The sequence below is a fragment of the Triticum aestivum genome, chromosome 2B, assembly GCF_018294505.1.
Source record: "Triticum aestivum cultivar Chinese Spring chromosome 2B, IWGSC CS RefSeq v2.1, whole genome shotgun sequence".
Classification (NCBI taxonomy): Eukaryota; Viridiplantae; Streptophyta; class Magnoliopsida; order Poales; family Poaceae; genus Triticum; species Triticum aestivum.
The window spans coordinates 548740425-548752070 of NC_057798.1; the positions used below are offsets into that span (position 1 = coordinate 548740425).

Genomic DNA, 11646 nt, shown 5'->3' on the forward strand with positions numbered 1-11646 from the left:
TGCGCACCCCTGCGCCCGAGCTCCTCTCGCTCCCCCCCGAGCGCCTCACGCCCCCGCCGCCTCGCTCCTCCGCCGCCGGAGCGCGTGCCTACGTTGCCGCCGGCGACCTCTTCCGGCGCCCCAGGTCGCACCGCCCGCTGCCGTCTCCTCCTTTCCCTCTCCTTTTCTCTCTCTCCCTCATCTCCCCGTTTCTCTCTGCAGGAAGGAGCCGCCGCCGCCGGAGCTTCCTCGCCGCCGTCCCGTCGCGGGTTGCCTCCGGATCCAGCCGGAACGGGTCCGGAGCGACCGGATCCGGTTGTCCCCAGCGCCTTCGACCTCCCCGCCGTTGCCGCACCCTCACCGGTGCTCAAACTCTGGCGCTGCCGCCGCCTGGCAAGATCGGGAGGAGACCGATCCCGTCCCGCTGGCCGTTGACCGCGCGTGCCCCGCGTGGGCCGCATCCCCCTCCGGCCCAGTGGGTCGCAGCCCAGCCTCCCTGGCCTGCAACCCCACCTCCAGCCTACCTCGTCCTCCATCGTGCTGGGCCGAAGCCCGTGGATGAGCAGCCCCCTATCCTCCGCCCCGTGCGATTTTAGCTATCCTGCGCCCGTCCTGTTTTTTTTATAAAAACTGCTAAGCCCCTTTATTTTCAGCATTCTGGTACCCTGTTCAACATGTCATAACTCCCTGCATACTGTTCCGTTTTGCATGCATAATATATCAAAATGTTTGCTGTGAGATGCTCTACATTTCATTCCATTGCATCATTTTCATTTGAGTTCATCTTGATACCTGAATCATCGTTGCAAGAGTGCATGTTGCTGTTAATCTGCTGAAACTGTTATAACATGCTCATTTGTCATTCTGCCATGTTTGATGTGTGCATCCTATGAGGTTGATGTCTACATGTGTTTTGAACTATGCCATGCCATCTTTACGGGGGTGTATGCCATGTATTTTTGTGATAAATGTGGTGACTAGCACAAGCATGCAAACTAGGCCTCGTGATGTTGCTGATTTCAGTCTCTGTTCTGCTGTTATTTTTATGCTATGTAAACTTGACGCTACAGAGAGATCCATGCTTATTTTGAGATACTTCAGTAAGGATGTTTTGTACATATGGTTATGATATATCCATCCATGCCCCTGGTTGCATTTAGCTTGCTATAGATTGTTCATCTTGCTCCAAACCTGCTAATTGATGTTGCTGTTAGCCTGTTAACATGAACTTCAGTTTTTCCATGTGATTTCCTAGTGATCCATGCATGCTATGAACTTGTTCTTGCCATGGATATCTTCATAAACATGTATTCTTGCGGTTGGTTGCCTTGTCATGCCATGTATTGCTCTATGGTGAGTGGTTCAAGCTCATCAACATGCCTACTTATTGTTGTTCCTGCCATGTATGAATCTGTCATATAACTTGCCATGTTTACATGGGTGCCATCATATTTTTTGTGCCTTTTTGGCTCATGGTCAGTAAGGGACTTTTGTTCTATGCTATTAGTAGATTCATACCATGCCTTTGTTTTCCATGTTAAGTTCCTGTAACATATTGTTTGATAGCTCTAAACATTGCAACCTGATGTTATTTCTGCTAATGATTGAAACTGATATTATTTGCAATCTTGCCATGTCATTTTGAGCATGTTCTAGTGATTTCTGGAGATAGCTCAGTGTTCATGTTTTGTTATGCCTTACCTGTACATCATGTCCATGCCCTTTGTTTTATTGTTGAGGTCCTGTAGCATGTTGTTTTGATGCTTGCAAGATGCCTAGTTGCTGTTTTGGATAGATTGTTATTATAACTTGTTTCATGTGTGTGTGTTGAACCGTTGCTCCGTTTTGACTGTGCTCTATATGAAACTTGCTTGATTTTGCATATAGTTTCATAATATCATGTTGCATCCTTGTTTTGAGGTGTTTGATTAATGTTTGTATGCATTTTGCATGAATGCCATGTTTAACTTGTTTTGCTCATATCTTCTAGGCCGTAGCTCCAAATTAAATGAACATTATATGTAACTTGACTAGAATCTCGTGTAGATCATCTTGGTGCATCTTAACTTGCTGTTTAACAACTTGAACATAAGGTTTATTCAGATCTGGACCAACTTCATAATTTGCATATGAGGACTTACCGGATTTGTTATATGTTATTTCCGGCCTCATTTAAACTTGCCTTGATGTGTTGCTCTTGTTTGCATCATCTCTTGCCATGAGTAGATTCATGTAGCTTTGTCATGCATCATGCTTGTTGTGCATCATGTCTTGTCTATGTGTGGTGTGTTTACTATGTTGTGTGCTTCTTTTCGATAGTTCCTGTTTCGTTGCGATCATGAGGATTCATTCGTCTATGCTTGGTTCGTCTTCGTGGCTTCATCTTCTTCATGGACTCGTTCTTCTTCCTTGTGGGATTTCAGGCAAGATGATCGCTACCCTGGATCTCACTACTATCATTGCTATGCTAGTTGCTTCGTTCTATCGCTTTGCTGCGCTACCTATCATTTGCTCTTCAAGCCTCCCAAATTGCCATGTCAGCCTCTAACCTTTTCGCCCTTCCTAGCAAACCGTTGCTTGGCTATGTTACCGCTTTGCTCAGCCCCTCTTATAGCGTTGTTAGTTGCAGGTGAAGTTGAAGATTGCTCCATGGTGGACAGGATTTTGTTGGGATATGACAATATCTCTTATTTAATTAATGCATCTATATATTTGGTAAAGGGTGGAAGACTCGGCCTTATGTCTGGTGTTTTGTTCCACTCTTGCCTCCCTAGTTTCCGTCATACCGGTGTTATGTTCCCGGATTTTGCGTTCCTTACGCGGTTGGGTGATTTATGGGACCCCCTTGACAGTTCACTTTGAATAAAACTCCTCCAGCAAGGCCCAACCTTGGTTTTACCATTTGCCTCACCACCACCTACTTTTCCCTTGGGAGTCGCGCTCTCGAGGGTCATCCTTATTTTAGCCCCCCCGGGCCAGTGCTTGTCTAAGTGTTGGTCCAAACCGAGCCGCCTGCGGGGCCCCCTCGGGGAAACTCGAGGTCTGGTTTTACTCGTAGCCTGTCTCATCCGGTGTAGCCCTGAGAACGAGATATGTGCAGCTCCTATCGGGATGATCGGCACATCAGGCGGTCTTGCTGGTCTTGTTTTACCATTGTCGAAATGTCTTGTAAACCGGGATTCCGAGTCTGATCGGGTCTTCCTGGGAGAAGGTATATCCTTCGTTGATCGCGAGAGCTTATCATGGGCTAAGTTGGGACACCCCTACAAGGTTTAAACTTTCGAAAGCCATGCTCGCGGTTATGGGCAGATGGGAATTTGTTAATGTCCGGTTGTAGATAACTTGACACCGGATCCGAATTAAAATGCATCAACCGTGTGTGTAGCCGTGATGGTCTCTTTTCGGCGGAGTCCTGGAAGTGAACACGGTTTCTGGGTTATGTTTGACGTAAGTAGGAGTTCAGGATCACCTCTTGATCATTGCTAGCTTCACGACCGTTCCGTTTGCTTCTCTTCTCGCTCTTATTTGCGTATGTTAGCCACCATATTTGCTTAGTCGCTGCTGCAACCTCACCACTTTACCCCTTCCTTTCCCATTTGGCTTTGCTAGTCTTGATACCCATGGTAATGGGATTGCTGAGTCCTCGTGGCTCACAGATTACTACAACAACAGTTGCAAGTATAGGTTTTTGCGACGATCATGACGTGAGAGCGATGTTTGCTTGTTTTGGAGTTCTCCTTCTACTTCTTCTTCGATCAGGGGATAGGTTCCAGGTCAGCAGCCTGGGCTAGCAGGGTGGATGTTGTTTGAGTTTCTGTTTGTGTTTCATCCGTAGTCGGATGGTGCTCTTATGTATGATGTATTGTTGTATTCATGTGGCATTGTATGCCTTATGTATGTATCCCCATCTATTATGTAATGTTGATGTAACGATATCCACCTTGCAAAAGCGTTTCAATATGTGGGTCTATCCTTGCTGGGACCTTTGAGTTCCTTTTGGATAGGGTCGCATATTGGGCGTGACACATGGAAAGTGAAAGTATGGTGGAAAAAGGAATAAACTTTATTTTCTATTTGGGAACCTCCTATGATATATCTAGCATGGAAAGTATTGGAAATTACTCGATCGTTTTCGTTGACAAGAAAAGCATGCCACCCAAAATGTTTTATCTCTATCTTTTTTGCTTTGAGCTCTAGCACCTCTACAAATCCCTACTTCCCTCTGTGAAGGGCCTTTCTATTTACTTTATGCAATTTCTATTTTTACTTGAGTCTCCATCTTCTCTTATAAAGCAGCAACTAAGGGGCACTATGATCGTACTTGAGCATTGGGTGTAGCTAATATGCGAGTGTGTTTCATGAATGGATCAATGATTGATCATAATGGGCTAGATATAACTTGCTTTACTGATGATATTTTGAAAGACATGGTTGCTTGTTGATATGCTTGAGTATTGAAATCTTCATGTCAAAACTAGACTATTGCTTTGAATCATATAAAAGTCCAAATGTCCATGCTACAAAGAAAAGAATGTGTGATGAACATGTTAGGCAGCATTGTAGATCAAAAAAATTTGTTTTTATCATTTACCTACTCAAGGACGAGCAAGAATTGAGCTTGGGGATGCTGATACGTATCCAACGTATCTATAATTTTTTTGTTACATGATGTTATATTTTCATTCTTGGATGTTTTACAATAATTTTATAGCAACTTTATATCATTTTTTGGGACTAACTTATTGACATAGTGCCAAGTGCCAGTTGATGTTTTCTACTTGTTTTTTACATCACAGGAAATCAATATCAAATGAAGTCCAAACGCAGTGAAACTTTTTGTGGATTTTTTGGACCAGAAGACACCTGCTGGGCCAAGAAATTACCTGAGGGGAGCTCCGAGGGGAGCACAACCCACAAGGGCGCGCTTGGGGGCCCAGGTGCGCCCAGGTGGGTTATGCCCACCTCGGTGGCCTCCCGCACCGCCTCTTTGCTCTATAAATACCCCAATATCCCAAAAACCCAAGGGGAGTCAACGAAAATTAATTCCAGCCACCGCAAGTTCCAGAACCACCAGATCCAATCTAGACACCATAACGGAGGGGTTCATCATCCTTATTGGTGCTTCTGCGATGATGCGTGAGTAGTTCATTATAGACCTACGAGTTCGTAGTTAGTAGCTAGATGACTTCCTCTCTCTCTCTCTCTCTCTTGATTCTCAATACAATGGTCTCCTGGAGATCTATTTGATGTAACTCATTTTGCGGTGTGTTTGTTGGGATCCGACAACTTTGAGTTTATGATCAGATCTATGTTTTTATCCATGAAAGTTATTTGAGTCTTTTGATCTCTTATATGCATGATTACTTATAGCCTCGTATTTCTTCTTCGAACATTCGTTTTAGTTAGGCCAACTAGATCGATTTTTCTTGCCATGGGAAGTGGTGCTTTGTGATGGATTCAATCTTACGGTGCTTGATCCTAGTGACAGAAGGGGAACCGACACGTATGTATCGTTGCTATTAAGGATAACAAGATGGAGTCTATTTCTACATAAATAGATCTTGTCTATATCATGTCATTATTCTTATTGCATTACTCTCTTTCTCCATGAACTTAATACACTAGATGCATGCTGGATAGTGGTCGATGTGTGGAGTAATAGTAGTAGATGCAGGCAGGAATCGGTCTACTAATCTTGGACGTGATGCCTATATAATGATCATTGTCTGGATATCATCATAATTATTTGAAGTTCTATCAATTTCCAAACAGTAATTTGTTTACCCACTGTATGCTATTTTTCTTGAGAGAAGCCACTAGTGAAATCTACGACCCCAGGGTATCTTCTTTATTATATTTGCCTTCAAGATCTATTTTTATTTGCTTTTATTTTCAGATCTATTAATCCAAAAATCCAAAAATACATTGCTACAATTTTTATTTATTTATCTTATTTCGCGTTCCCACGAGATCCATTTATCCAAACTACTATAATTTTACCTATCTTTTTATCCTTGAGGGATTGGCAACTCCTCTCTTACGTCGGGTTGCAAGTATTTGTTCTTTGTGTGCAGGTGTTGTTTACGTGGTGTTGCATGGTTCTCCTACTTGTTTGATAACCTTCGTCTTATCACTGAGGGAAATACCTACCATTGTTGTGCTGCATCATCCCTTCCTATTTGAGAAAATACCAACGTGGTTCAAGCCAACATCAATGCACCACCAGGTAATGAAGCTTCCCGCAACTTTATTTCCCTCTAGCGTTTTCATAGAGCAATTTCACCATCGCCGATTAGGTCTGGAGGTCACCATGGTCATCGCCTCCTCTATACCTTCCCTATGTCCCACTCCAGCCACCATCACCTCGTTCTCGAGGCAGCCACTTTCTCCTCCTCAAACCAATGTAACCCCATTATGTTCCTCGTCTTCCCAAATAGCAAAACATAGTGCGTAGAGGCGACACACACACAAGGTCATGTGTGGCCTGTAGCCCTTTCCCATGAAATGGACACAAACATCAGAGGGTTGCCACATGCAGGCCAAGAAGTCAGAGAGATGGTCCGCACATGCCCTCGGCAGCCTCATAGATTCCCCCCATAAACTTGGAGGATATTTTACCAAGCCAACAAAAAACCCATATACGTTGAGGAGACGAACGAAGAAGGAAGTAAAACATAGTGAGGACATGCCAAGATCATCCTTGCATTTGAATTTTTCGATAATAGCGCACAATTTATAGGAGAGAGATATTGCTCTCTTCTTGATCCACCTCGCCCCTCCTCCTCCATCGTCGTTGTCAAAGGGCACGACCGGGCGAAGCCCAGTCGACGTCGACGACAACAAGGCTTCTCACTTCCTTGCGTGTGGGACCTAGTTTAGACTAGCTACGATGGGTTGGGCCAGGACGCCATGATTTGTAGGGTCACGATGGCATGACAGGCAATCCTCCCAAAGGCAACACCAGTAGCTTCGGTGACATTGTCTTCTAGTTGGTACGGCATGTGCTCGGTGGGCGTCACGGCGAGTTGGGCTTCGCACAAATCTGGTGTCCGTTGGCGACTGATGGCGCGGGACGACAAATTTTGTTGTGCCTTGTCCGGTAGTGGCTGGTGGCGGCGATGCACTTTCGCGGTGGCATGGTTGTCTGTGGCTATTGGGCACGTGGGCAGTGGAAATGGTGGCCCTAAGTGGGTTACAACGGGGGTTGGCGCTGATCTAGGAGCTCGATGGAAGCTGCGACAAGCGCCCCCAAGGTTGCATGACGACAAGAAGTACCGGTTTCTGGACAGTTCCCCATGCAGATCTGCAGGGGACAAATATGATAGGGTACTAGCTATCGCTTCCTGGAGGTGCTCCCTATAGGTGGCTGGCGGCGCAAGCCCCCGGGTTTGGGTGCGGGGCATTTCCCCCTTCCCTAGGACGGACTTGTACCCACACGCGAACAGTCGTGGCACTGATGTTGTCTGTTTATGCCCCCTACGACCGGCCTTGTGGTAGGACGTTGGGTTAGGTGGGGTGACGTCGGCCTCCCCTCTAGTCAGTGGCGTCCACGTGTTTTGATGCCATTGAGAGGTTCAGGGAGGGATGCTGGGGAGGCGCTCGGGTGGCGCGCTACTCGGTAGGCTCGAGGCAGGTCTCCTGGTTGTGGTGATGGTGTGCTTCTTGGTCATGTGGCTGGCGAGAGGTGTTGAGGTGGGTGGACCTCGCGTCCTCTCTGTGCAAGGGAGGTGCCCAGATCGGGTTCTGGAGGTTTCAACTTTCTCGCAATGGCTGACTTCGCCTCGTGGTGACTCGTGGAAGCAACCATATGAAAGCTCCATGCTTCAGTGCCGACGGCGACGGCACCCACGGGTACCGCTCTCCTCTTGAGGTCGTTGTCGCAACCTCGCTTTTCCCTCTCAGGGTTCCAGGTGAAAGCATTGTACATTCCGTCGGACGCGACGATTGTGACGCTTTGTGCGCTTCCCTTTTGAGGCCGTTGTCGTAGAACTAAGGTGACGTTGGTGGCATTGTGTAGTCTTTAGGAACGCCTATTCTTTCTCGGCATCGTTGTCGCGGCATCCGTCCGATGAATGTTGTCTGTTTTTTTTCTATTTTCTGCTTTGTTTGAGGGCTTCAATACCATTTAACGTTTGGTTGTGTGCTTTATATATAAAGCAGGACAGAAAGCGATAAACCAAGGAAAAGGATAAGAGGAACTCTATCTCCAAAAAATATTTTTGACAAGTAGCATCACAAATAATGCATAACATGAGATTAATTTTACTATTTTGATTGTTAATTACACTGTTCAATATTCAGAAAAATAGCAATACAGTTTACACAGAGCAGAAAGCCGGTTCAGAGAACTCTTCAGAGCAGAAACAAAGCAACTTCCTACATCCAAAACATTATCAAGAATAAAATTGATCTTTTGTAAAACAAACTCCAGATCGAAACTTCATCGATATTATATGCTTTGTAAGTGTATATTAGCTACTGGTTTCCCAAATAATTAAATCTGTGGCGAACAATCTCAGAAAGCTACTAATTCAGCTCCTTTGGGACCGTCGGTTCGGAGCCTTGAGCTCCCTCTGGCGCGCCAGGCTGCCGTTGCGCGCCCGCGGCAGACGCCTCGCGCGCCCTCCGCGACCGCAACAGCATGGCGAGCATGGCCGGCGTCGCGTACGGCAGCGTCGCGGCTTGCTGCGACACCTGGTGCGTGGCCGCCGTTGTCGTCACCGCTCCATCTTGGAATGCAATCACCGACGGCAGCTGCAGCTGCGATGAACTGCCCCGTTGCTGCATGTGCGCGCTCATGCCGGCGAGCATGTACGCCCGCCCCGAGCGCGCGTAGTTCTGCCGGCTCGACACGCGCCTGCGCATGTCCCGCAGCTCGATCTCCAGCGCCACGATCATGGGGTCGCCGCCTCGTGCCGCGTCCGACTGCGCCACCGCTCCCCGCCGGCTCTCGAGGATCTCCACCGCCTCCTGGTGCTCGCTCCGCTCTGCGGCTGCCCTTGCTGCCGCCATGTCCTCGGTGGCCTCAACCCGGACGCGCTCCCGCTCTACCTCAACGGAGCGTTCTGCGTCCACCGCGTGCTCTGGCCTCGCCACCACCATGTCCTCTGCCATCACGTTGACGTCCGCGCCGGCGGCCGCGTCTCGGTAGAGGCAGCTGACTTTGATTAGAGCAGTGAGATCACCGTCGGTTGCTTCAGCTCTTGGCACGACCAAGAACAGCAAGAAACGCCTCTCCTCGTCGGCGTAGAGTTCGCCGACTACAATCAACGCAGCCCGGCCGTCCTCGTCGACGCTGCTCTCGTAAAGCCCGGACTTGACCGAGCCAATGCGAACTCCTGGATCCAAGCACTGGACGGCGATGCGCGCCTCCTGGACCACGACGGAGAGCAGCCCGCCGACGCACTGCGCGAACGCGTCCTGGATTACGGCCTCATTCTCGATGAACGAGAACGTGCCGCCCGTCGCCTCGGAAACAGCGTGCATCGCGGCCGCGTCGTGGTCGTTCCCGAAGCCGAACGTGTGGACCGGCGTTGCCCGGTCGCCGGTACTGGTGCCCGTGCGCGCAAAGGATGGCGGAACGAGCGCCGCGTAGTGGGGTAATCCCCTCCCGAACGCCTGCCTCATCGGGGTGTAGTTGTCCTGGCCGTCGGTGAGGAGCACGACGCTCGACACGCCGTTCCTATACCGGCGCTCGTCGAGCACCTTGGCGGCCGTACGGAGCCCCTCGGCGATGTTGGTGCCGGTGCGCGCCGTGAGGGACTCGACGGCGCGCACGCACAGCGCCTTCCCGGCGTCGGACATGCGCGTGAGCCTGGTCACCCGGCGCGCCCTGGACGAGAAGGACACAACGGAGAGGCGGTCGTCGGGGCCGAGGATGTCGATGACGAACCGCATCGCCTGCTTCAGCAGGGCGAGCTTGCTCCCGTGCATGCTCCTGCTGACATCGAGCACCGTAACGAGGTCGACAGGCGCGCGCTGTGCCGGAGCGTCGCCTGCCGCTTCGGTGCCGGAGCCTGCTATCCCGGGAGCCTTAAGGTGCACGAGCACGGCGAAGTTGTCGTCAGACGAGTCTCTAGCGACGGCCGAGTAGTGCCCGTGTGTCTTGACGACCACTGCCTCGTCGGACGCAGCGCCTGCTTGTCGCCGGCTATCAGGCGGCCCCACCTGTTCGTCGTCGTCGAAGACGACCGTATCCTCGGAATGGGCGCGTACTCGCCGAGGCTGTACGGCATCCACGGACGGCGGCTGCGAAGTCGGCATTGATGCGGGCGGTCGCACGAACGGCAGCTCGCGCCATTGCGCGTTGCAGAGCGGGCAGAGGAGGTTGCCGTGCTCGACGCTGGCGGAGATGCAGTGGAAGTGGAACGTGTGGGAGCACTCGGCCGTGAAGATGGCCTGCTCGCCGCCGGCGCCCATGCCGCCGAGGCAGATGGCGCAAGGATTCGTCTGCGTGCAAAGCACATCATGCAGAAAGCATTAGTATTTCAGAAGAAAATTGTGAAATGCTTCATCGACATTGGTGAGCTACAAAACAAAACAAGACGGACAATTCATTCACCTGCTTAGTTCCTTCCATCTCTCTGCAAGCTGCTCGGAAAATGATACGAACAAGTAAGCGGGATAGTGATTGAGCCAGATGATTCGTCCGCAAAGAAGGTGCTCGGAAATTGATAGGGACAAGGAAGCAGGATAGTGATTGAGCCGGATGCTTCGTCCACGAAGAAGCTGCTCGGAAATTAATACGGACAAGGAGGACTATCTCGTAGTGGTTGCCACGTACGGTGACCTCGTAGTGCCTAAACAATGATCTTCCCCTTCTTTCTTTATATAAGCAGCGCGGAGATATTTGGAAGAGGAAGACAGCTCAACGGCTAGCAAATCAAAGATGCTTGAGCAAAACTCGCTTTTTGACAGAGTTGTATGCTTCATCCATCTCATCTCCCATACTTCTTTATCTTGTCTTGTCTCTAAATTTGAATCCATTGCATCTTTTGAACAGAAAGTCCAAAGTAAGTTTCGTTTGCATATTTGTATTTGTTGTGACGAGAACTATCGAACAAGACCACACTTGAATACATTTTGATAATTTTTAAAAATTTAGTATGTTTCAAATATTAAAACTTGGTAGTTGTAATATTATGTTTTTACCAAGTTCATTTGCTTTTAGGGTTTAAGGCTTAGAGCTTAGGGATTGCGGTTCCAGTTTATTTTTTAAAACTTGGTGAATTTATCGTTCATGAAACTTGGTCAAGTTCTGAAAAATTGTCAAAATGTATTTAAGACTGTATTGCTTCAAAGCCCCCGTCATAAGGAACAGGAATATGTAACAAAGTACAAATTGGACTGTCGGTTCAAAAATCCATAAGTCAAAGAAAAAAAAAGCATGGGAGGTAGGATGGGTGGGGCATGCCGCCTCTACCAAAAGATCGACGGCACGCCCCACGCTTCCTCGTCCTCACTCGATGACCTCTTTGAATCGCCTGCGAAATCGTTGTTATGTTGTAGCGGCGGTTGCACGTGGTTATTTCTTCATGAGTGGGCCTTCTAATGTAATGTGCCTCTGTTGGATTTACCGCTATTTTTATGATGGTTTGCTAGTGGTGTGTTGAGGTTGGTGCCCGCACCACGGTCTAGGTTATGCATTCTTTCATTGTCTCGATGATG

At 48.7% G+C, this 11646-nt stretch overlaps 1 protein-coding gene across 1 annotated transcript; it reads right to left on the bottom strand.

The window, feature by feature from the left end:
• Window positions 1-8394: 8394 nt before the first annotated feature.
• Window positions 8395-10742, bottom strand: LOC123041607 (E3 ubiquitin-protein ligase WAV3). The gene is made up of 2 exons (XM_044464196.1): window positions 10541-10742; window positions 8395-10428 (listed from the first exon to the last, which is right to left on the bottom strand). The coding sequence occupies exons 1-2, from the start codon at window positions 10556-10558 to the stop codon at window positions 8506-8508; spliced, it is 1941 nt and encodes a 646-aa protein (XP_044320131.1). The 5' UTR covers window positions 10559-10742; the 3' UTR covers window positions 8395-8505.
• Window positions 10743-11646: the final 904 nt, after the last annotated feature.